The following is a 24,202-nucleotide window of genomic DNA, read 5'->3' on the forward strand; positions in this document are numbered from 1 at the left end:
TGCAGTCATTATAACAAACTCCAAAAGACTGGAGAAATCTTTGTTATAACGAAATTTCGTTATAAAGGAATTTCAGGTTTTTGTATCGTTCCCATGTAAACTTATCTGAGGGATTAGAAAAGTGTTCGTTAAAACAAGATTTTTTTTTCTCTGTAATGGAATTCGTTAAAATGGCATTCGACTGTATTGACATGGCGAGACTTGGGCTATGATTTTTATAAAGTACACTGCTGGCCACCCAAATTGCAACACCAAGAAAGACAAGAGATATCGCAACAATATTTATTTTGTAGATAACATGTTGACCAAGCATCAAATGATTAAATTTATAGAATTCTGTGAAGTGTGGTTCCTGCCGAAATCAGTGGCCAGAGTAGCCGCCATTGTTGGAGATCACCGCTGCCACACGCCTCGGCATTGATTCAGAGAGACTTTGGATGTGTTCTTGGGGTACAGCAGACCAAGCAGCTTCCACGCGTTGCCAAAGTTGATCTGGTGTGGCAGCTGGGGATGCAATCTGGGTCAATCGTTGAGCAACCATGGACCACATGTTTTCTATCGGCGAAAGATCCGGAGAGCGCGCTGGCCAGGGAAGCAATTCAATCTGGCGATTGATGAAGAACCTTTGGACAATGCGTGCCACGTGTGGTCGCGCATTATCCTGTTGAAATATGGCTGTGGGCAAGCCCTGAAGGTAAGGAAGGACAACTGGCTCCAACACCTCGGAGATGTAGCGCTGGCTTTTTAAAGTACCGGCAATGCGTACTAGAGGAGTGCGAGAGTGATATCCAATACCGCCCCATACCATGATACCCGGTGCAGGACCAATGTGGCGGTGCATAACGCAGCTGTTCAGCATCCTCTCTCCACGGTGTCTCCAGACTCGAATCCGACCATCGTGGTGTTGCAGACAGAAGCGTGACTCGTCAGTAAAGACAATTTCATTCCATTGTGCCGTCCACATCCTTCTTTCATCGCACCATTGGCGGCGGAGACGTCTGTGGTTCTGCGTCAAGGGTAGACGAAGCAATGGACGTCTTGCGGACAGACCACTCTGCTGTAAACGGCGTCGAATGGTACGCGCAGACACTGGATGATACGGTACAGACTGAATGTGCTGTGCTATGGTTCGTGATGTGGCTGAGCGATCCGTCACTGCCATACGCACAATACGCCTGTCATCACGTGAAGTGGTGCACTGAGGTGGATGCGATCGAACACGTCGGTCCGTCGTACCCTCCTGGATCCAACGATCACATATCCGCATTACAGTTGTTTGGTTTCGTCCAACACGACTACCGATTTCCCTGAAAGATAATCCACAATCTCGGTAGGCCACTATCCTTCCTCTGTCGAACTCGGATACTTGATCAAAAGATGACCGCTGTTTTCTACGAGGCATAATTGATCATTTTTTTGAAAAAACCACAAGAAAAACACAATTGCCGTACTTCAAATCGTCGAAATCTCCAAGCCTTAAATAGCGCTTTGAAGGGGCGCTACAGGCGCGCGTGATGTGCGTCTGCGCTGAAATTCTAATCATTTGCATATCTCACCTCCGCTAATGCATGTTGTAAATTTCATATTATTTGCATGCTTCCTTCAGGGTGTTGCATTTACGGTGGCCAGCAGTGTAGTTAAATACATTATTTTATAAATTATTCGATGAAGAAGGTTATGAATTGAAAATCAGCATAGTTTTACATAAAAATGCAGGTTTTTTTTTTTTTTTTATAACGTTCATATTACCCTAGCTAAGGATTTCTTTTTTAAATTTTTGTGGTTCCCAACTTCAACTCTGTATGTACTGGCGGTACTTTAAAGTGCCAGGTTAGATAATTTGTTATGTACTGAGTAATTTTTTGTGTACAATATTTTTTTATTTTTTGTTTTCAATTGGAGGTAAAATGACCTATTAAATAATTTACATAATAGTGTTTTTTTATTTTATTTTATTTTTCGGTTATTCTATCATTCATAATGGATAAAGGTTTAAGGTTCAAATGGGCTTCCATGAAAAAAATCTTGCCACATGAGCAATAATCCTGAAAATTACTTTGATTACAATATTCATTATTGATTTGAGAAATGTAATGGTAAATAGTACTCTAAATTGCATAAATGCATATGCAATACCAGTAATAAACACGGAAATATCTCAATATTGGGATGAGTTCATCAGTTTTTTTTCCATGATACCATAAATAGAAATAAGTTTTGCAAATGGAGCATATTTTGTACTTGAAATTCCAGATATTGATGTGAGAATGGAAAAAACAGCCTTTTTTATAACCTTACATTTAGTTTTTTATTGTTCCAGAAAAAAAGAAGTCAAAGAAAAAGTGTGAAGAATGTGGTGTTGTAAGTTGCAATTTTCAATAATCAAAACCATTTCTTTAAATTACAGTCGCCCCTCCCGTATTCGCGGTTTTTTTCCTTTATTGGAATTTTTTTTTCAACTCTCAAAAATCGTCATTCATGTGTTTTGTTTACAAAATTTTAGTTGTGCCTATTTAGAATGGCTCGCTAATGACATTACTGTCATCACCAGAGCCGTGGCAGCCCCCAAGAGAGAAACAGTCCTCTTGGGTTGGTTTAACCTTTTGCCACAATGTGCACTAATGAATACAACCACTTCTACAGAGTAAATTGAAGAGACTATAAAAGACATTGTCACGTTAGCGAAACAGGTGGGTGGAGAAGGGTTCAATGATATGGATATAGAGGAAGTCGAACAGCTAAATTAATAGCAATTCAGAGGTGTTGACAGAGGAGGAATTAATGCAGGTTGACTGCTCCTGAAACTGAAGCGGTACCAGATGAAGATCAAGATAAAGAAGTAGAAGACAGGTTCACCATGAGTAACATAGCGGAAAGGCTTCGCACGTTCAAATCAGCAATGGATTATTTTCATGGCACAGATCCCCATATGGTACGCTCTTCACATTTAGAAAAATTGGTAGAGGAAGCCTTGTCATCATATTACAACATACTTGATCATATGAAGAAGACATGGCAAACAGAAATCACAATGTTCTTTCAGAAAACATCGCCAACAATCGCTGCACCCTCTTTTACATTTCGTTCTATCCTCTGCGTCATCCTGCTCTTTCCCATGATGTTCAATAAACGAGATATACAAGAAGAAAACTATGGTTTCGGTTATTCACGGATTTCCCGTATTCGCGGTCACCCCCGGAACGTAACCCCCGCCAATACGGGGGGGGGGGGCGACTGTAATGTTTTTTTTTTGTTATTCATGTTGAGTTGTATCCTGCTTTAGCTAATCCAAAAATTTCGTTAAAACTGTATCGTATGAAATAAACAAAACTGCAGAATTACAGCAATGCCTGGAAGAAGCACAGCAAAAACATTTGGAAAAAACCATGAAATCTGAAACAGATCAGAAATGCAGCATTGCTGTAATTGCTTTTAACACTGCAGTATTTTTTCTTGAATCCAAAGTACCAAAATTATAAATAATTTATGAAATTTTAGCGTACAATCTATCTTCAGACCAGTGTACTTTACAGTAGAGTATTTTCAATTCTTCCACACTATTTACGCCCAGCATTTGAAGAGTTCCCAGATTGAAGATGCACATTAACACCCACATATGTGATGCCTTGTACCTGATCCATACTCAATATCGGACTAGCACAAAACTAGGGGGAAATTATTTTTAAGTTTTTGAATGGTGGTTCAGTAAATAAGGGCTTTAATAAAACTGGGTTCAAGCATTGAACACTAAAGGTCTATTCACACACATCAGTGACATCTTGTCTCCTTTCTGAGAGATCCATTTAATTAAAAAAAAACAAACTTTTCTCTACTATTATATTTATTCACAGAAATCTGGCATAAATTTATCATAATGTTTCACAGAAACAAGACAGATTTTTCTTGTAACAGACAGGCCACTACTGTTGTGCGTAAAGAGGCCTTTAACATGCCAGCAACAGGGAACACATTTTCATTTCTCAAGCACAGAAGATAGTAAATGTTGTCAGGAAACATAGTTTATCCCCCCGCCCCCCATGTTACAACCTAACTATAATACCATCTGGTGTATAAAAATATTTTTTATTAAATAAAATGAGTAGGAAATACACATAGTGAATGTCATATATCATATTCCAGTGTATATTGAAGTTCTGCCATGCACCAAAAATGTGTGAGAACTGCAGATAAATTTGTCTTGCATCATATTATTTACCATGTGTTAAGTACCGGGTTAGAAGATTGTTTCACTGCATCAATTAATATAATAATCATATTAATTATTTAAATGTGGATCCCATATAATACAACATTATCTGGACCATCTACGTAAACCTATTGAGTGAGAAAACTTCGTAAATGGGAAATGTTTCAGCATGGGAGGAAAATTGGATATCTGAAAACAAAACTTCTCAAATAGGAAAATATCTAATGGAGACTTCTTAAATAGGAAAATATCTAATGGAGACTTCTTAAATAGGATCTACTGTTTAAAAAAAAAATTTTTTTATTGCAATATATATCTGTATTTCTTCATTTTTATTCATAGAATAAAGGTTTAAAATTCCAAGTGCTGTTTCAAGGGAAGAAATGTTACATGTGTTCAGATACCTGCTTTAAGGCTTTTAAATCAAAGCAACCTCCAAAGAAAGATCCTCGACCTGCAGCGGAGCCAACTGATGTTCCACCTCCCCCAGATAAATGTGCACAGTGTAAAAAAACACTAAAAGCAGACAAAGGTTACTATCCATTGGTTGGAGAGGCAAGACCGTTGTGTTCAGAAGATTGCCTTATGAATTACCAAGAGGTATAAAAATTTAATTTTTTATCATTGTATATTACTTTGCACTGCATTTCAGAGTTCTGCTCATTTTTCTAATATTAAACATATTAAAAACTGATTGTCACCTAATACATATTGTTTTTTCAATGAAGATTTTCCTGAATGGCTGTAATTTACCTATATTTTTCTTGTTATCAAAATTTGCTTTTTCTTGTTAACCTTGTATAATATAAGAATGTCAATTCATTATTATTATATGATACATCTTTAAAACGATACCAAAGTAAATAAATCAAAATTACTGCTCAAATACTTTGAATTTGGTTTCAGGCAAATGCTTTGAAAAAAAAGTGCTCGCAGTGTAAAAATGTAATAGAGGATGAAACCATATGTTTGACATGGGAGACCATGGATTTCTGCAATGAGGATTGCCTGGGAAAATACCAGTCATACCTTGGGAGCCATTGTACATGCTGCCAAGCTCCAGTCCAGCAGACTTCTCTCGGGAAATACTGTGTATGTTTTGGTGCTGATATCCGCCAGTTCTGCTCTGGTGCTTGCTTGGAGGAATTTAAAAAAGGATTAAAGGTAATGGAGCTATAAATCTCTCCAAACTTAATTTTCAGTTCTTAACTATTCAATGTTTTTTTTGCTTGGATTTTGATCTCTTATCATTCATTTAATTTTAATTTCTGATCAGGCCATCTTAAGGCTTGTTTACACGAGTTATTAAGTAATTAACTAAATTTTAAATGCTTTGGAATCTATGCCAATGTAAATGACTATTTACACAGGTCAATTTGGAGTGATTAAGTAGAATAGAGTCAAGTCTATTTTTCTATTAAGTAGACACTATGCCCATGCACCAGTGGGTGTGGCCTCATATTTTTCAGTGATCAATCATTCAGTACTTGCTTACTTACGTTAGGACAGACTTTTGGGCACTTGACAATTTAAAATTTGTTAGTTACCTACTTAATCACTAAACTCGTGTAAACAGGCCTTTAATATCAGCAGCCCCATCCCCCTCGAATAAATCAAAGCAATTTTACAAGCCTGTCAAATTTATGCTAATTAATTTATTAATATATTTATGTTAATTAACCCACTGGTATTCCCAGGTGTTGAGATGGTCTTGTAACCGATTATTCCAATGTAATGTAGTTTATTCTCAATATTAGTTGAACTTGATTAATCATGAGTATAACTATTTATAGAAATTAATTAGTATGCTCAATGTCTGGGTTCCCAGTGAAGTTATATTTGTGAAAAGTGTAAAATGGAATGAGTTCTTCCCTCTCTGAGACAAAGACATCTGGGTCACATACCATCATCTGCAATTTCAGTAAAATTGGTCTCATTATAATATAGAATGAAAACTAGTTTTTTTGGGTACGTTTGTATTGGAGCCATTTGATGTTATTATTGTACATTGTAATTTCAGGTATGCAGCTTCTGTCAAAAAGACTTGTCATCTGGTTCTGAAGGGTTTCTTGCACCTGTCGGAGAAAAGGGACAGTTCAAAGATTTCTGTAGCCAGCAGTGCATGGAGCGTTATGAAACAATGAACAATAAAGACAACACTAATTCCACCACACCCACAAAATGTTCTTTTTGTAATAAAAGTGGGAATTTTAGAATCAAGGTGAGCATATTAAAATAAGAGTTCAGTCATAATGCTTTTTTTCCAGGGGGTTCATCATAACCTATAGAAGGTTATCTCTAGGAGCTTTGCTGTAAGTTGCAGCTGTGCAATGATCATGAAATACAGTTCTATTAAAAATATATTTGAGGGCATTTTAACCAACAGGATGTGGTCTTATCGGAAATTTGATTAATTCTGATGGTCGTTATAAATATTATAAATATGATTTTGTATCAAAAGCTGTGTTTGGTATATCAACTATATTTCACAACAGTGTGCCAAGTGGGGGCAAATTCGTAGTTTGGTTAACACGTTCACTGTGGGGCCTAAATTGCTTGTAGAGTCCGTGGGGCGCATTTTGTTTTTAAGATTAAAACTAGTTTTGTACATGACGCCACCATGGTGTCATTAGCAGTGAATGTGTTAACAGAACAATTTTAGTCATCACTTTCTACTTCAACATTGCAAAATGTGCTGATTGTCAAGTCCAACATGAGAGGACAGTACTTTGTGCAATTCTTTCACACTTTTAAAAGGATTCAAATCAGCCACTGTAAATTTATTGAAAAAAGATTAATTAGGTAATTTGTATACAACATTAATTTTTATTTTTGAAGAGAGATTGAGTCGAGTATTTTGCATCATTACAGGCAAAACTTGTTAAAGGTTGGTGCATCAATATGTCACATTTAGCTAGTCCTTCATAAAGTGGAAATAAAATGTATGAAATGAATCCCACATTGTGTAATAATTTTTCGAAGCTGCTCATGTGCTTTTTGATTGTAGAAAGTATCATCGACTGACAAACATATAAGAAAAATTAGTCTTACTTGCGGGGGGGGGGGGAACTTAATTGTATTGCTTATGATCCAATTACATTAAGTTACGTACAACACTTTACATTTATGTATTGTCATTTCCATTTCAGCCAAACCATAATGGAACTTCAGCTGTTTTATGTGGCGATAATTGTGTTGCTGGCTACCGTTATCTTCACAGGATAAAGAAAAAAATCTGTGACACTTGCTTCAGATTTTTCGAACCAGACTCAGAAACTGAATTTCGGTTGCAATATGAAGGTGTCGTCAAATTTTACTGTACAAAAGCATGCATGACATTATTTGTTCTCTCGCATAGAAAAATCGTCCCGTGTTCCTGGTGCAAAGTAAGTTTCAACCACATTCAGTTTTGCAATAGTTTTTATGTTTAATGAAGTGTGAGTAGATTCAAAACTAGAAGACCCTGGTTCAGATTTTGACAGTTCTAAATTCACTTTTTTAGAAATTTAAAGTGCATGATTATTTAGAATTCTTTTAGGTTGAAACATTTAATGTATAAAATGACTGTCAAGTCTCTCAGACTCTCAACAAATTTCTATATCTTCGGAATTTTTATCATGATTGTAAAATTCCTACTTTGGGGGGGGGGTGGGGGGATTATTCCTGAAAAATTTACATGGAGAAAAATACTTTCTTTCATTTTAATCCCTGAAACGACATTATACAAGTACACTTGTAAATTGTTGCCATCTCATCAAATAACAGAAAAATATTTCATTTCTGGGGGAAAAAAGACAATTTGCCGAACAGCCAGTGGCAATTCGGACTTGTCTGTTTTGACAGATGACAAGATGACTTGTGTCTGTTTTGACTATGTGAACGGTTTCAGACCTGATAACCAGTTTTTGGGTGTAATTTGATTTAAAAGTAATAATGACCACGTATTTATAGCTCCATGAATAATGACAGGTAATCTAACCTACTGGTTTGGGACTTGGTGCTAATCGGCAATGACTTGGATGATGTCCTGTTTTCCCAAAGAGAAAAAATCCTTAAAATTTTTTTTTACTTTTATTGAAAAATCCCTACATCTTTTTTCAAAAAGAAAGATTTTTTTCTTTGGTTCGTGTGTAACATATAAGTTTGACAGGTTCTGTTATTTTTTCTTAGATCTTGCTGATTTCATCGGATTACAGTGCACTTTTATTTTTTCTATATTTTTTCATCATGTAGGTTAAGAAGTACAATTTTGACATGATCGAAAAACTGGACTCCAGTAATCAAGTACAAACATACTGCTCATTGAACTGCATTTCACTATATCGTGTCAGCTTAAACGCCACATCTGCGAAGAGCATTCGGTGTGACCAGTGTACAAAAAACACACCTGCCCAATATCATCTGACCATGAGTGATGGTTCCATCAGAAATTTCTGTACCTATCAGTGTGTGCTTCAATTCCAGAACCAATTCACCAATGTTCCTGCTCTGACAACAACATCAGCCAACCGTCAAACATCATCTTCTTCATCTTCATCATCATCAACATCTGCAACAACCACAACAACCAGTAAGAATTTTACTTTTTTTTTTAAAATTATCATTTTATGAGAAATTTCTTTTGAATTTGTCTGAATATTTCAGACCTTTATCATGGAATTTTGTATGTTTCTGTTTAGGTGTGAAAACCACAGCTACCAGTCACACTCCAGTAATTTCAAATGTTGTTTCACTTGCTGGATCAGCACCACGACCGCAAACCGCTATACTTGCACCAAAAATTGTAGGTGGTCCAAAGATTGCAGCAGCTCCTCGACAGGCAGTTCAAACCATCTCACTTTTAAGCAATGCAAAGGTAATCTATAATATTCATCAATGTTTTTTTAAATGGTTATTTGAATTATTTACTTGCATAATGGTTCATTTGCATAGACAATTTGTTGATTTTTTAAACTCATGCATGTGTATGCAATAGATCAGTTTTTCTTTACAGAAATGGAAAAAAATATATAAATGATCATGTTTCCATACCAGTGTGGAGGAAACTTTGTGTAGATGAAATTAATTATGATAAGCTATACTGCATATCCTGGCTAAAGGTATCCAAGAGTAATAGCTTTTGCTAAGCGAACCACTTATTCTTTGTTATAAAAGGCTGTGCAGTCAATAGGGTATAATCTCTCCAATTTTTGTATTTTTCTACCAAGGTAACACATGTGCACTGTTGACAGCTGCAATGAGTTGTTCTTTGCAGCTATCGCAAGCTTACTACCAACCAGCATAACACATCTTGGCCCTCACAAAATCACATGACTAGATGCCATGACAGTGATCCTCTTCTGTTTCCAACTAACTTTGAACCCGGTTCCAAACTTGGGGCACCATATGTTATTTCTGTGTACGCTGGCTCTGACTGTCACAACTATAAATTATATTTTTCATATGTTTCATAAACTTACTGTTTTTTTCCCCTTTCTAGCCATCTTCACAAACAGCTGCGATACCTACTACACCCACTACAAGCTCCACTATAACTACTAATGCTGCTGGAACACCAGTCATTAGAGAGGTCATAGTCAAGCCTCCTGCACCTAAGTCAGTTAAGAACAAAGCGGTTCTTTGCAAACCAATCATGCAGACAAAAGGAATATCATGTAAACCCCATCCGTGCCACAAGGCAGTTCAAACTGGTAATAATCTTTAATTCATTATTTTTAAATTGATTTAGGCTTAAAAAAAGTTTTTTAATTTGAAATCAGTTACAACACTGACTAATTATTGGTATGAACAGTTATAATTGAAATGCTGCAAGGAGGTTAAGCATTTAAAAACATTTTTTTAAGATATCAAAAGTATGCATTTTCATTTGGTTGAACTTTGAGAAAAATTATTCATAATATTTAACAAGATTACCCCTTAAATGCACAGCTTTGCATGTGTGCAAAGGGTTCTTTAAATGTTCATTACTGTAGCCAGTTTGAAGATAAAAATTCAGAATTATCTCTGCACATACATTCAGGTCATATTCTTTCCATTTTATATTTTGAATTTTCTGGTAGATGGCTCAATTAATGGCAACAATGTTTTGTTTGTTGCAGAGTCTATGTGGCTGTGATTTCACTAATTTATTAAAATGTTTTATTTGTATTTCTTTTTTTACCTGGAAGTTGGCAATCTGAATTTTTTTCTCACCATGGTTTGAATCACAAAAGATAGTAATATTTTTTTAGAAATATATAACTTCAATACATTTATTTTATGTGCAGCTTTTGAGGCTCTATAATGCCTCCTTAAGGCTCTTGTATAAGCAGTACAATTTGAAATCGTTTTTTTCGCATGGTTTTTCCCACTTTCAAATGCGTGTTATCAACTGTGAAAAAATTATCAGTTCAAGAAAAAAAATTGAGCATTTAAGGGCTAATTAGTGTCATTGAGAGATCATAATTTTTATTAACATTTTTGTTTCAGATGATGCTCCTACACCAGCTATAATCCCTATTCCAGTTCCAGTGTTCGTCCCTACTCCAGTGCACATGTTTTCCCGACCAGTACCCTGTCCAGTCCCGTTTCCTGTACCTGTGCCAGTACCAATTTTTTTGCCTACCACAAAGGATTCACCTAGCCAAATACTGAAGCATTTGAAAGATATTCAGGTAATTAATTGGTTTTTAAACCGTGGCCTTGCTCTCCCCCCACTCCCAATTGATTCAATTGTGCACGTAAAACCCCAAGATAGGATTTCTCTCTTCAAAATAATAGTATACTTTCACAGTTTCAAGCAATGAATTCTATATTTCTGCCACTTTCATTTTCAAGCTGAGATTGGATGCAGAACTTTAAGCATGTAATGTACACACAGCAAGCGATCATAAATGCTTGTATGTTACAGAGGCATCCACATATATAATGTTTCCCCAACCTGCACCAATTGATTAGAAATTCTTCAAAAAAATGTTTAGGAGGTGCAATTGTGGTTTAGAAGTGATAGCTTCAGTAATCATCTCAGCACTGATGAAAATCTTTTTCCTGCTATCCCAAGTTCAGTAGTTTTTCCTTTGTTTTGTTGCGTAAACAATCCAGCAAAAAATGTGATACACAATTTGTTATTTTGTTTGTAAGATGTCTATCAAGATCATTTCGAGCATCCTCGGAAACAATGACTGCAACCTGCTTTGTGGAAAGAAGGCTATGGCCATTGTAAAGGTTATTTATATTTTTTGGCACAGAATCTCCATTTGCAGTGTGAATCTAAATGTTTCGTCCACTTTCATGGAACAATGTAAAATTTACTCTATATTCCATTAAGATCCCAGCTGTCTGTATAACTATTGATAAGTTGGAAGAATTTCATTCAGTGTGAGTGAATGTAGAAACTGTCGTGCACATAGTTTCTTGTGGGTGAATGTTATATACACAACCACTCAAGAATCTGGATGTTTTGGTAATTTAAAGCACTTTCATACTTCTATCATGCAATATTCATATTATAGAGAAATTTATTTCTCTAACAATTTTTTTTACTAATTTACAGTACTTCATCAGTTTGTAGTACATCAGAACAAAGAATTGACATGTCCAAAATATTGTGTCTTTTGGGCTAGTCTATAGCAGCGGTTCTCAACCGGTTTTCTGCAAAGCCCTAAGGGCTCCGTTTGAACTCCCAGGGTCTCTGCAGCCACTCGAGGAAAAATTAAAAAAAAACAGTAAATTAAAAAAAAATAATTATATATAATATTTTTGAATAATAAAAATAAGTCAGTAAATTTGATGAATAAATAAAAATAGGCCTACTGGGCTTCGTGTGTCAAAAAAGGTTGAGAACTGCTGGTCTATAGAGACTGAAGACAAACTCTATATGCATCAATGCCACATCCAGACTTATATTCACATCTTTGTACTGATTCATCATACAACTCTCTTTTATGTTTGACAGTGGTACTTTGATATACAAGTGCTTCTATTTGCAAGTAATCTTAGTGTTGAGCAAAATTAAATGCTAAAATGATTCAACTGTGCTCTTATCCACAAATACTGTTATGATTTGAAACTCTGTTTTACTTGAGGTCAACCGCATCTTGAAGAATGAACCAAAGTCATGATTAGATGTGAGAAAAATGGGAATGTGTGTGATAAAGGGGGGGGGGGAGGACCTTGTTGATTTCATAGAGGATTGTTTTAAAACAAAAACACCCCAATTAGTAGCCTGACATTCGTCTTGACCATGGGCAACGAAGACGAACGTGTGTTTTAATACTTTGCCTTCTCAGTCTAATTTTTTTTGCTACTGTGCTAATCAGTTACGAATCGGAATTAAATTAATTTGTTCCAGTTCAATGATTTGCACTCCCGTTGTTTTTTTTCCCGTTCCTTTGCTTATTGTCTTACTATGAGCTTAGCATAACAAAAGTCTCAAAGTATTTTTTGAGCTAATCTTTTACGTGTGTAGGGATAGAGTTGTAGAAATTATAACAAGTTACAAAATTCCTGTGTATAATGTCTTTTCTTTGGTATTATTACAGGAAAATTTGCCATCAGATCCCTTGGAGGGTGAGATGCTTATGATGGCGGAAAAAGCTGCTGAAAGTGGCGAAAAGAAGCTGGGTAAATAAAATGTGATATTTTTTTTTACCTTATATCTTGTGTGTGTGGAGATTAGTGTTTTTTTATGAAAGTTAGTTTTAATTCAGTTTCACTTGTGTTTTGTATTATATATATTACAGATAATTTTTAGAAGCTTGTATCTAAAATATATGATAGTTGGGCATAAGTCATGGCACTGTTTTTTTTCTAGAATGGGAATTAATATCAAATTTTGACATACAAATGAAAGACACTTTATTTTATTTCATTGAAATTCTTCCTAACGGTCACTCCTATTTACAGTCAAATAATAATTTGGTTTTATTTTGAACTCTTCAGTAATCTTTTTTTTATGATCACTTACAACAACTTTTTTTTGCCCAGCTGGCAACTGCAAAAGAGAGGTTTTACTGTATTAAAAAATGGTAACAATGCAGGTCACAAGTGCTAGGGATAACTGCTAAAGTATCCCTAAGTACGTGCCAGTAAGTGCTAAACTGGGACCATGAACGAAGGTATTGTTCTATAGGCGCACATATAATCAACCCTCTTCTAGTACAGTGATACCTCAACTAGTGATTGTTTCGGCTACAAATTTTTTAACTAACAAACATTTTCATAGATATGGATGTATGTGCTGATATAAAACAGCCACTTCATGAGCTGAATCTTTCCGCCAATCATCAGAATTACTCTTACTCAAGCCTAATAATGACTTGTGGAATTAATTGCACCTGGGAAAGGGTTAATATGAGATTTGTGCGTGGACACCCATTTTCTCCCCCAGGAATGCAAGATTGATATAAAATTCTTAAACTTGCAAATGAAATAGGTTGGTGTACTGTTGGTGTATTGTTAAAAGTACAAACAATGCATGTCATGTGCACGAAGAATAAGTAGGCAAATGTGAACAAAAGTGGTTAGCAATAGTATCATGCTACATGTGGAAATTAATATATTGCTGTGTTGGGGGCCTTCAGACTTGAAATGAACATCATAGTCAATTATAAAGTTGAGAATTCGGTTCTATTCAGTATTTGTCAAGTTGTTTGCGTTGTACTGTAAAACCATTTCAGATTTATTGAGTGTGTGGGCTTGCAGTGTGTGCGAGTTTTTGCACTGCTGTTTCCAAAACTCTTTTGTAAGGACAGTAGAACCTGTATGGTATGGAACACCAAGAGACTGAAATATATTCTGTTCAAGACAGGTTTCCAGCTCATGCAGTGTCCATTATAGACAGGTTTCACTCTAGTACACTCATTATAAAAGAATGATTTTATTGGAATTGTTTTTGGCACATACCCACCTATTTCTGATACATGTTGTGATTGTTAATATAATACACAGTGACATCTGTCATTTCTATACTTCAAAATTTCTTGCTAGTTTCCCATTCTCAAAAAGTAAAAAATACAATTGAACTTTCGATCTAGAGAATAAAATGTGACCAACATTTTTGTTTGCTGAACTCAGGAAAATCATCAAATCAGTGGTAGAGATAAAACATTGATATGTTCATATTCACCATGCCTCATACACACAGGGTTTGAAAAAATAAATTGATAAACAACGACAATTCATTAATCAGGATTTGACTGGAGTTGTCATGACTTATAAAATAAATGATTTATTCATCAAGCCCATTATCTGTAAACAATAGTAGTAGTTTATAAGGGTTAAATAATGGGGTACGTTCACATAAAACTGTTATTGGTTTGTCTACGCTCTGAGAGGTCTGTCTCTCATCAGTTTCAAAAAAATATTTTTTCTTCTACTAGTCTATTCATTCACACTCATCCAGCATAGTCCAAAATTCGATCTTAATGTATTTTGGAGAGACAAGACAGATCTCTCAAACATAGACTGACCATGATCGTTGTGTGTGATTAGATCTTGAAAATAAAAGAAATTGAGAATAGAAATAGGGCCTCTTCTACAAATAAATGATTGAAATCTGAAGCAGATTCAGTTGCCTCTATTTTAATGTGAGAACTTGCTTTTAATAGGATCCAATTCTGAAAGCCATTTCAGTGAAAAGGAAAGCAGAGGTGAGAAACAAAGCATTCCAGAAACAGAAGATAGTTCCTTATTTGATGTACCTTTGGATGTGGAGAATGAAATGCCACCTGGCATAGCTCCTGTGCTTTCAAAAGGTTAGAATATTTTGTAAATTGTGAAAGTTACTCTTGAGAAGTCCTTTTTAGTTTTAATAACCTCATTCTGTTTGTCACAAGGAAATTGGTCCAAAAATTTTAAACATAAACAAAATATGTTTCTTTGTGGTTGTATATGTTTGGGTGTATATATTTCTATGTAATAAGTTCTGTTTTTCTCATCAGAAGTGGTTCAAGATGGAGATGAGGACTATGTACCTAAAGAAAGCAGATCACATGGGAAGCGCTCAAGTAAATCCAAAGGTGCCAGCAAGAGACAGAGAGTGGAAAGAGTGGAACTTATCAGCGGGGAAGACTCAGACTCTCTTTCATCTATGCCACTGCTAGAAGAACATAGCCTATCCAGCCAGTCAGCACAAGATACTAATCTGAGACTGAAGGTCAATAACTAAACTTGATTGAAATAAATTTTAAGCATTGACGTAAAAAAAAATAAAAATTTAGAGATTTTTAAAATCAATTAAATGAAATGTATGTGTAGCAGGGCTTGACAAATCCCTGGCAGAATCACCTTGTGGCGCCCAAATTTTTCTGCACATGAATTTAAGTCTGAGGACAACGTGAAATGAAATTTTGGAATTTATGTTACCAAAAAAGTCTGAAGGAATAATTTTTATAGACTGTTTTACTCAAAAAAATTATGCTTGGCTGAAAATTTTTTTATTTGTCAAGTCCTGTACGTAGTATATTTTTCTAATCAAGCTGAATGACTTTCAGGCTGTACAATTAGAAATATTGCTTACAATCGAGCAAGTTATACCAAGGTTTTTTAATACTACAAAAATACTTTTGATGGCATAAAAATGAATTTAAATTACATTCATCGGTTTTCATACAAATGTTGCATTCAAAATATGTTTTAATTCTCTGAATTTTTATAATAATTTTTGCAGTAAGAGCAGTGTGGATGTATATGGAGGTATATAACAAATACCTTCAACGCACATGCATATTATTTGAATTTTTCCACATTCAAAATTCTCTGGTTTTCCAGTATTTGTTGTTTATTATTTACCTTATTATGATGCAGCATCACCAAACATTAAAAACATGGTCTGCGTGGTCCTTAAAAAAGGAGTTCATTTTCAAGTGTTAACCATCTGAATGCATTCAATTCTTTGGGGAAAAATCTTATCGAGTGTGTTGACGTATGTCTGCGCTAGTTTTAAATGAATAAATCCCCTTAGCACATATATTTAATTGAGTGTAATGAATGAGTCAAATTCAGTGTAGTAATATATGAGTTTGTCAGTCATTACTCATAGGCACATGCCATTTTTGCTGTTAGATCTCTCTCCTATTGTGCTAAAACGAACTACTCTTGGCTCCCATTATCTATTCTATCTTGGACATTCCTGTGTTTATCAAAACTGTCAAGTTGTATTTCCACACGGATCAATTTTAAGATCTTAGTGCCTTAAAATCCAGAGTTACTGATTTTATGTTTAACTTATGAAGCAGAAAGGAGGGCTATAGTATTGGCTGCTGAAGCAGATGAACACCCAAACCTAGGATGTTAATCTCTCTATGTAATTACTATACTCTCAAGGGGAAGGGATATTTTTCAATGCTTGGGACCCAGGGCGATACTTGATTATACATTATTATATTACCTTTATTTATACATAATAAAGTTGTTAGCAGGAAGTTCACAAAATGCCGTTTCTCTCCCCTAAACAGGGAGCTATTGTGTATGGTAGCTGCAAAATGAATTGACCCACAGTTTCCACACATTTTTGCATATGATAGAACTTCTCATTAGCTCAGAATCACCTATATCACATCCACCATCTCATATTCCTCATTACTTTTGTGAATAATTAAAACAATTGTTTCATATTGTATTGGGGGTCAGTTTGTAATGTAAAAAAAAAACATGCCTCTGCCCAGATTTAATGTGCTTGAGAAACAAAAAAACACCTTTCTCTGTCATTAACATTTAACAAATGAAAAATTTAGTTTTTCCTCGATTATGCATTAATTTACAAAGTATCAGTGATTATAAGCCTGTTGTTAATACGTATTGAGAATCATTTCAAATGGTTGCCATCCAATAACCAAATCCTATCAAAGTATTTGGGGAGAAAATCAGTATTCCTATCTTTCTAAATTAAGAGTGAAATACTTAGCATGAAATGAAGAGAGGTGTTTGAGGAATGTATACATATATTTTTATTAAGTGAATTATTATTAAGCGGTATTTGTCTATTTTATGTAATGTAGCATTTTTTAAATTGAAAGTCGCACGTATATAAAACTCTTCGTGTTCCACGATGTAGCTATGTACCACATTTTGAACCATCATTAAAAGTGAATCTTAAGTTTTAATGAGTCTTGTTTCTTTTGTTAGTGTTAATTTCTTTGTTTTCAAAGGTTAATCAATTTTATTTCCAAGTTCAAAATTCTAAGTTTTTTTTCCTCTAAAAAAAACTGGTTAGAAAATTTGACACCCTTTTTCTAAATTTGTAATTTTTGTTAATATTGTTGCTTCGAAACAATTCAAAATTTTAACTCGTTGTGTTCGATTTTTAAATTCAATATATTTTTAATTAAATGAACATATAAAATTTCCTTGTAAAAATGAGTTGTTGTGAGCATTGAAACATCTGATTCTTGCTAAGTGTTTATATGAATCTCAACGGTTTTGCTGTTGAGATATAAATGCATACAGGGTTATCTCACCCACCCACAAAAAAGGAATTCATTCACTTAGTGTTAAATTAGATAATTAATCACATAACTAGTCACAAAATTAGATAACCTGTAAAAAGAAAACACTGAATGCATAAGGTGAAGAATGTGACAGTTTTGGTTTCGTAAAAAATCACTAACATTACTTATCTTTGAAAAAGTTTGCCCATAAAATTTTTAAAATCTATTTGAAAGAATGAAATAAGGATCTAGCATATAAAATTTCAGGCATATATTTATCTTTGGTTAAATTCTATAGTGTATCAGCAGTTGGTTTCCTTATATATCAAGTATATGCAGACTGGCCATTATATTGTTGCAAACATAGCCATAACTGGGATTTGTGTGAGATAGAGGGCAAACATGATTTTTCCTCCCTGCCACTGTAATTGATGTTTTTTTATGATAGCTTTTGCTCCCACTTAAAATCCCCCTCCCCCATTGCAGCCCTGGTTGCAAATATAAATTATGAATGTTTTCAAAGAATTTGTTTTTTTTGGTCCACATTTCCCCCCTCCCCCTTTTTTTGATAGATAATATTGTGAATGTTGAATGACACCTAATTCCTAGTGTTTTATAAAGAACCAAGACTCTGAATTCTCAATATGTGATACTTTTAAATATCGTGTAATTTCTATGATCAGCCATGATATAATTTCAAAATAATATAGTAACAATAATTCAAATCTCTACTGTGGGACCAAAGGTAAAAAAAAAAATCCAATTTTATAAGAGCTAAATTTTTTTTAAGCATCGAGCTCAATGGAAGTTATTGTTTAATTATTTCTGTAGCAAGAAAAAACTGCATGAGATTAATGTTTCAAGGCATTAATAAAACACATAAAGCTAAATTTGGTGTAAATGACTAAAAAATAAAAATTGAAGTTATGCTTTTCAGACTCTGAGATGCAGAGATGGAATTTTTCTGTTACATTGCTCATTGAAATGTGTACTATATATATAGAAACAAAAGGCTTTGTTCTTTGAAACATTTAATGTTCTGAATTTTGTTTAACTATGATATTGCCTCCAAGACTTGAGTAACATGTTAGCAAATATAAAATATACTTTTGTTATTTGATTATCTTACTTTAATTTTGTAATTTTTTCCATGAGTAAAAATATTTAATACAAGTCTTTGAGACTCGTGAAGCCAATACATATGAAGAGAGGGTAAATTTTCACGAATGATGATGAATGTGGTATAGGTTCAACAATATGAAATATAAATATATAGTCATATATTTCCGTTTATCGTGCTCAGCGTTTTTAAATGCTTGAACATTGCGTACTGAATAGCATTTGATCAGCATGGGATGAAGCTAAGTGAAGGTAAAATTGTCATATGTATTATTAAATACCAGAAGAGGCATGGGGGGAAAAAATGTTAAAAGAATATATTTAAAAAGATTATTCAAGTGATTAGGCAATTAAGCAGTCATTCTATCAGAGTTAATTTAGCTTGTTAATTAGTCCAATAATGTTGAGGAAATATATAATTACAACTGCCTCGTTTCATTAGTGTAAGTATAATAGGTAATTAACTCAATGCTTCTGCATATTATTTGAATTCTGTAAATTAAAACACTGAAGGACAAATTTTGCAATTATCAGTTTTAATTTATATTTTCCCTCTCGCAGCATGCTTTTGGTGTAAATGCATGGAAGCACTGGGTTCTTCAGAAGAATTCCCAATTAGAGAAAGGATCTCACACTTCTAGAAAATTCAAGTTGTTCAAAACGGATTTATTGCAACTGCCTCCAGACGAACTGAATTATTCTCTGAGTTTGTTTGTCAAGGAAGTACGTAAACCATCTGGAGAAGAATATGCACCAGCCAGCATATATTATCTCTGTTTAGGTAAGTTTCTTTGTTGTGGTTGATAGCAGAATCACTTACTTCAACAACAAGAAGGGTTAAAGTGGAGAGAATCTCCACTATCATCTATAACAGTTAACAACTCCAATGTGCTTTTTTTTCTCGCTCCTTCTTTCCATGAAATGTATTTTGAAGAATAGAATCCAGTCTATTTTTTTATTAAGTAGGCACTATGCATATGCTCCAGTGGGCAGGGCATAATTTAATTCTTCTCCGTTATGTGCTCAGCTAAAATACAGTCAACACTTGTTATAATGACCATGCCTTATTGCAACCATTCCATCATAATGATTGATGCAATATGTCTTATGCAAGATTCACCAAAAGTGGCAACAGGGTTCTGAAGAAAACAGGTAAAAAAAGTTAGTTAAAACATTCTAGTTCGATTATTTTTGTAGATGCTTGCGAGCACAAGATCACTTGCACTAACAGGTTTTAGTGATTCAATAAGAAAGATGATGTATATGGACATTGGATGTCTATATGAGTGAATATTCGTCATTTAGATTAGGTAGCCATTTTTGGTCATGGAGCAAGTATTTGTTTCTTATTTTAAAAAGCCTCATTTTTTTTTTCGAACAAGAGATGTTAAAACTTCCTACATTAGGGATTGTTTATATAACTTCATAGGTAAAAAAATGTTAGCATCAAAGCCATAGGTGCTAGAGCACTCCCAGTATTTTTTGTCATGTGTCTGGGCACATCAGAATTTTTACAAAAAGCTCAAGTGCAGCACCAACAACCATGGGTCTAAAACATTTCCAACGTTCCTTGTATTCCCTCCACTTAAACTGAGCTTTTAGATTCTAGTACCATGCGTAAATCAGAAACACGGAATGAAACATATCAAATGACAAACACTGAATGATGAATTAACTTGCAAGTGGAATATCGTGTTGAAAAGAACTATTGGGTGTAATATAATAGATAAATAACTGGTTAGTTCCACTTATAGCATTCCCATTCAGAATTTAGAATATTTTCCTGCTTAGTAGGACTTATTCTTGTGGTTCCAACTCTTGAGTAATTCTCATTAAGATGTCCCATTTTTTAAGCGTTTTCCTACTTACAACGTTTATTTTATGACGGTTAAAAAAAAATTTTATAAGCAGTATTTACTGTATATAATTCCAGATCAACTGGTAGCGAACTATATAATACCAAAAAATTATTGTAGGCGTCAACTTGTATCCTGTCCATGAGCCTGAGCCCATTCAACATTTGCAACCATCCTAATAATATCGGGTTTGAGCTCCCCTCTATAATATTTAATAACATCACGCCTTTGGATATTGTACTCAGTATTATTTCTTATTAGTTAATGCACTAGTCAGTTTCAAATTTTTTCTATGAAATTATTCTCCTCAAGCAAAGACGAGCCAAGAAAGAAAGGGAAAGAAATATTGAGTGTAAAATGTGTTTTATTCCACTCACACAAAAGATAAATTTATCTGTAGGTATTGATTATTATCTCAAATCACTGCATGTGCACGCCCACACACTTGGCATGACAGTAGCAGCGAAAGAATGTGGTTTTGTGTTTCTTCCATAGAACTTCCGATGTTATGTTACATCAAAAACATTGAATGGGTTAAACAACATACTTCTTCTAAAATGTTAAATTTTTTTGTATATTATATTCACTGTTGTTTTTCATACATTCATTGTGGCACACACTGTTGTTATTCATGTTTCAAGTACAGTCGATGCAGTTTATTAAATCACGGATAATATCATTTTTGCAAAGAACGGAACAGCAATATCATAACATGGGAAAAAATGTAGTTATATTTGTCAGCAATTCAGATAATGTTATAAATTTTTTTTCTGTCAGAAATGTTCTTTTTTTTACACATTTTGAAGCTAAGGTTTAACCAAAATAGTTTTTTTTCCTATAAGTTATCATTATCAGGCTGCAAGACTATGTAGGAGTCTAGAAGATGTTCTCTCTCCCCCTCTATTGTTGATAAACATTTCCACACTTTAATGACGTAATTGGGCCATAGTATTTTCGCTGTGATTCATGTACGTATGGAGCTGCTTTTGAATGGCTTCCCTATAGTAATAAAAAAATAAAAACCTTTCTTCCAGTTCTTGATCAGTTTCTTTAAATTGACCAGATTCAAATTTATTTTTCTGAGACTTTCTTAAGGGACCTATGAAACGTTCATTAAAAATATCATGATTCGTGACACTTCCATTCTAATGGCTCAATGGTTGAAATTAAAAAATACAGGATTTTAGTTTAAGGGGGGGGGGGGAAGGTCTTGTTTTGAATTAAAAAATGAAACAATTGAACATTTTACAACCAATTATATGGAAAGAAGAGAGTTGTCTTGTTTTACTAATGCCTGCTTATTATATTTCCCATTCAACCAAACGGGATGTGTGGTTGCTGTAACTGCAAACAGGATTTTCCTCGGATACATTTATTATTCGGTTATTCTAATCAGAAACCCTGAGCCTCAATTTCATCACAGTAAATGCTGTGGACTGTATTACATATTTCACATAGAAAAAAAAAACAAAAACTGAAATGTCATTACCATCCTTAATCTGAAAAATTCTATATTTCATGTCCTTCATAACTAAAGTTTGAAGAAAATAAAGTTTAGATTTCATTGCTGTGAAGCTCATAAAAAAAGCTTATCTGTTTAGAAAGTTCTTGCTCATATATATTTTTAAGATACCAAAATACTTATCTCCAATTTCCACCTTTTCAGATCCATTTAGAGTTGAGTAATTTAAAAGTCAACTAAATTTAAATTGTATTTTAAGTAGTCGAGCATTTTAGCTGTATTCCAACGTTAAGTAACAAGTATAATCGGTGTTCATTATAGCCTCTCCCCCCCCCCCACGCCTTCTAATGGGAGGTTGTTATATACAATGTTTGAAAAACTATATGTATTAGCTGCCTCAGAGAGTTCCATATTTAGACGGAATAAAAATTTTTTATTCATTTTATTGTAATGTAAGCAGTTATACAATGAAAAGTCATCGTGTTAGTCAATAATAGCATTTTAATAATTAATTATATGCATGCACACTGACCTGTCTTCGAGGTCAAATACAATTTTGGCAAACAAAATACTCAGATTTTGTACATTCATTTATTAAAAAAAAGTGGTACGGCAGAGCTGAGTTCGGACATTGTGTTGAATTGAATGGTTTTTGTAGATCATATTGGATGAAGTGTAACATGGAATGAATAGGGTAAAAATTTTGAACTTTTTAGTACACCAATCATTATAATGGAATGATCACAATAAGCCATAGTCATTATGAGAAGCTGTGACTATTTCAGCTGAGTATATAACAATATAACAGAAGAATTAAATTACGAGGCCCCGCTTTATTGGAGTATACGCATAGTGCCTACTTAATCAAAAAATAGACTGGTTTTTTTTTGTGAACTTCATGCACTGCTAACAGCTTTCAACTCGAAATTAAGATGAAATTTGGTTAACTAGTAAATTACTAATGTAAACAGGCATTTACAGCATGTTTAAAGCCAGCAAATGATCACCCCCCCCCCCCCCCCCCATCATCTGTTATTGGTCTCCTAGAAAGACAGTGTTGTGTATTTGTAGTAAAAAATGCATCTTTCAAATTTGGCGTCAATTCATTGAAGTCTTTCCAAATTTAACATAATTTCAAAGATTTAAAACTTGAAAAAATTCAGTATTGAAAAATCAGCATTTCGTGAATATTGCCCAACAATATGGTAAAAAGAGAGGTCCCAAGTGTGTTTAAAATAGAAATGCACAAAAAAACCACAAGGTACTGAAATAATGACACAGTATGCCACAAGCTTATTTATTTGAACAAGCTTTATCACTCGCCAGTGTGCTTTGACAGATGCCTCAACTATTTGCCACATTACGGAGAGAAAATTCAAAGCATTAATTACACCATTGTTCACTATTTACTAACACTTTGCTATTTTCAATAGAGATTTATGAATCAATCTTGATACTCCATACGCTATTCACATCATTTTTCATATAAGCAGTATCAAAGTGAAATGCTGAATTTTTTAATCATTAAAGAAATTTCTTATTGTTTTTTTTTCAGGCATCCAACAATATCTGTTTGAAAATGGCCGAATCGACAATATATTCACTGACCCATATTATGAAAAGTTCACAGAATGTTTGCATGATGTCCTTCTGAGTCAAGATGACATTTTGCCAGTTGATGGTATGTTTTTCTTTTCCCATTTTCCTCTAAAGCAGGACTTGACAAATGAAAAAATATGTATATCAAGGGGCCAGCCAAATTTCATAGGAGACAAAAATAATTTTTCTGCTGTGAAAAAATGTTTTCTTTCACTTGTTTGAAACTTAGCGACCTCTGTTCTTTGCATTTTAGTTGCCATGCTGACATAATTTCCAGAAATTTTTTGTTGTCAGACTGCAATCGAGTTATCAATATAATTGACAATGAGACCTAAAATTTTTTCATTTGTCATATGGCAACCGGGGGGGGGGGGGTCTACCAGCCTCCAAAGAACAATCCCGAGAAGCAGTCTTTATCTGCACTGTTTATGAGTAGGATAAAAAAGAAAAACCATGACCATCAAAAAGTGGCATTTTCCCTCTTTATTATATGGAGAAAAATAAGGAATGGGGAGAACCACTGTGAAATTTGAATGATGGCGGTGGTGTAGTA

General features: G+C 34.2%; 1 protein-coding gene across 1 annotated transcript in view; it reads left to right on the forward strand.

Annotated features, from left to right (window-relative positions):
- The window catches only part of woc (zinc finger protein without children), a 48,366-nt gene that overhangs the window by 15,690 nt on the left and 8,474 nt on the right, over positions 1-24,202 (forward strand). The window contains exons 6-19 of the mRNA XM_089254843.1: positions 2,321-2,361; positions 4,550-4,807; positions 5,114-5,371; positions 6,228-6,428; positions 7,357-7,593; positions 8,441-8,777; positions 8,887-9,062; positions 9,687-9,897; positions 10,676-10,860; positions 12,727-12,808; positions 14,794-14,940; positions 15,127-15,341; positions 19,294-19,513; positions 23,606-23,731. Of these exons, the coding sequence (XP_089110969.1) occupies positions 2,321-2,361; positions 4,550-4,807; positions 5,114-5,371; positions 6,228-6,428; positions 7,357-7,593; positions 8,441-8,777; positions 8,887-9,062; positions 9,687-9,897; positions 10,676-10,860; positions 12,727-12,808; positions 14,794-14,940; positions 15,127-15,341; positions 19,294-19,513; positions 23,606-23,731 (2,694 nt within the window). The remainder of the gene's footprint in view (positions 1-2,320; positions 2,362-4,549; positions 4,808-5,113; positions 5,372-6,227; positions 6,429-7,356; positions 7,594-8,440; positions 8,778-8,886; positions 9,063-9,686; positions 9,898-10,675; positions 10,861-12,726; positions 12,809-14,793; positions 14,941-15,126; positions 15,342-19,293; positions 19,514-23,605; positions 23,732-24,202) is intronic.

This window comes from Pholcus phalangioides, unplaced genomic scaffold (assembly GCF_987345545.1).
Source record: "Pholcus phalangioides strain wild (caught in Gottingen) unplaced genomic scaffold, Ppha-v1.0 ptg000042l_1, whole genome shotgun sequence".
Lineage (NCBI taxonomy): Eukaryota > Metazoa > Arthropoda > Arachnida > Araneae > Pholcidae > Pholcus > Pholcus phalangioides.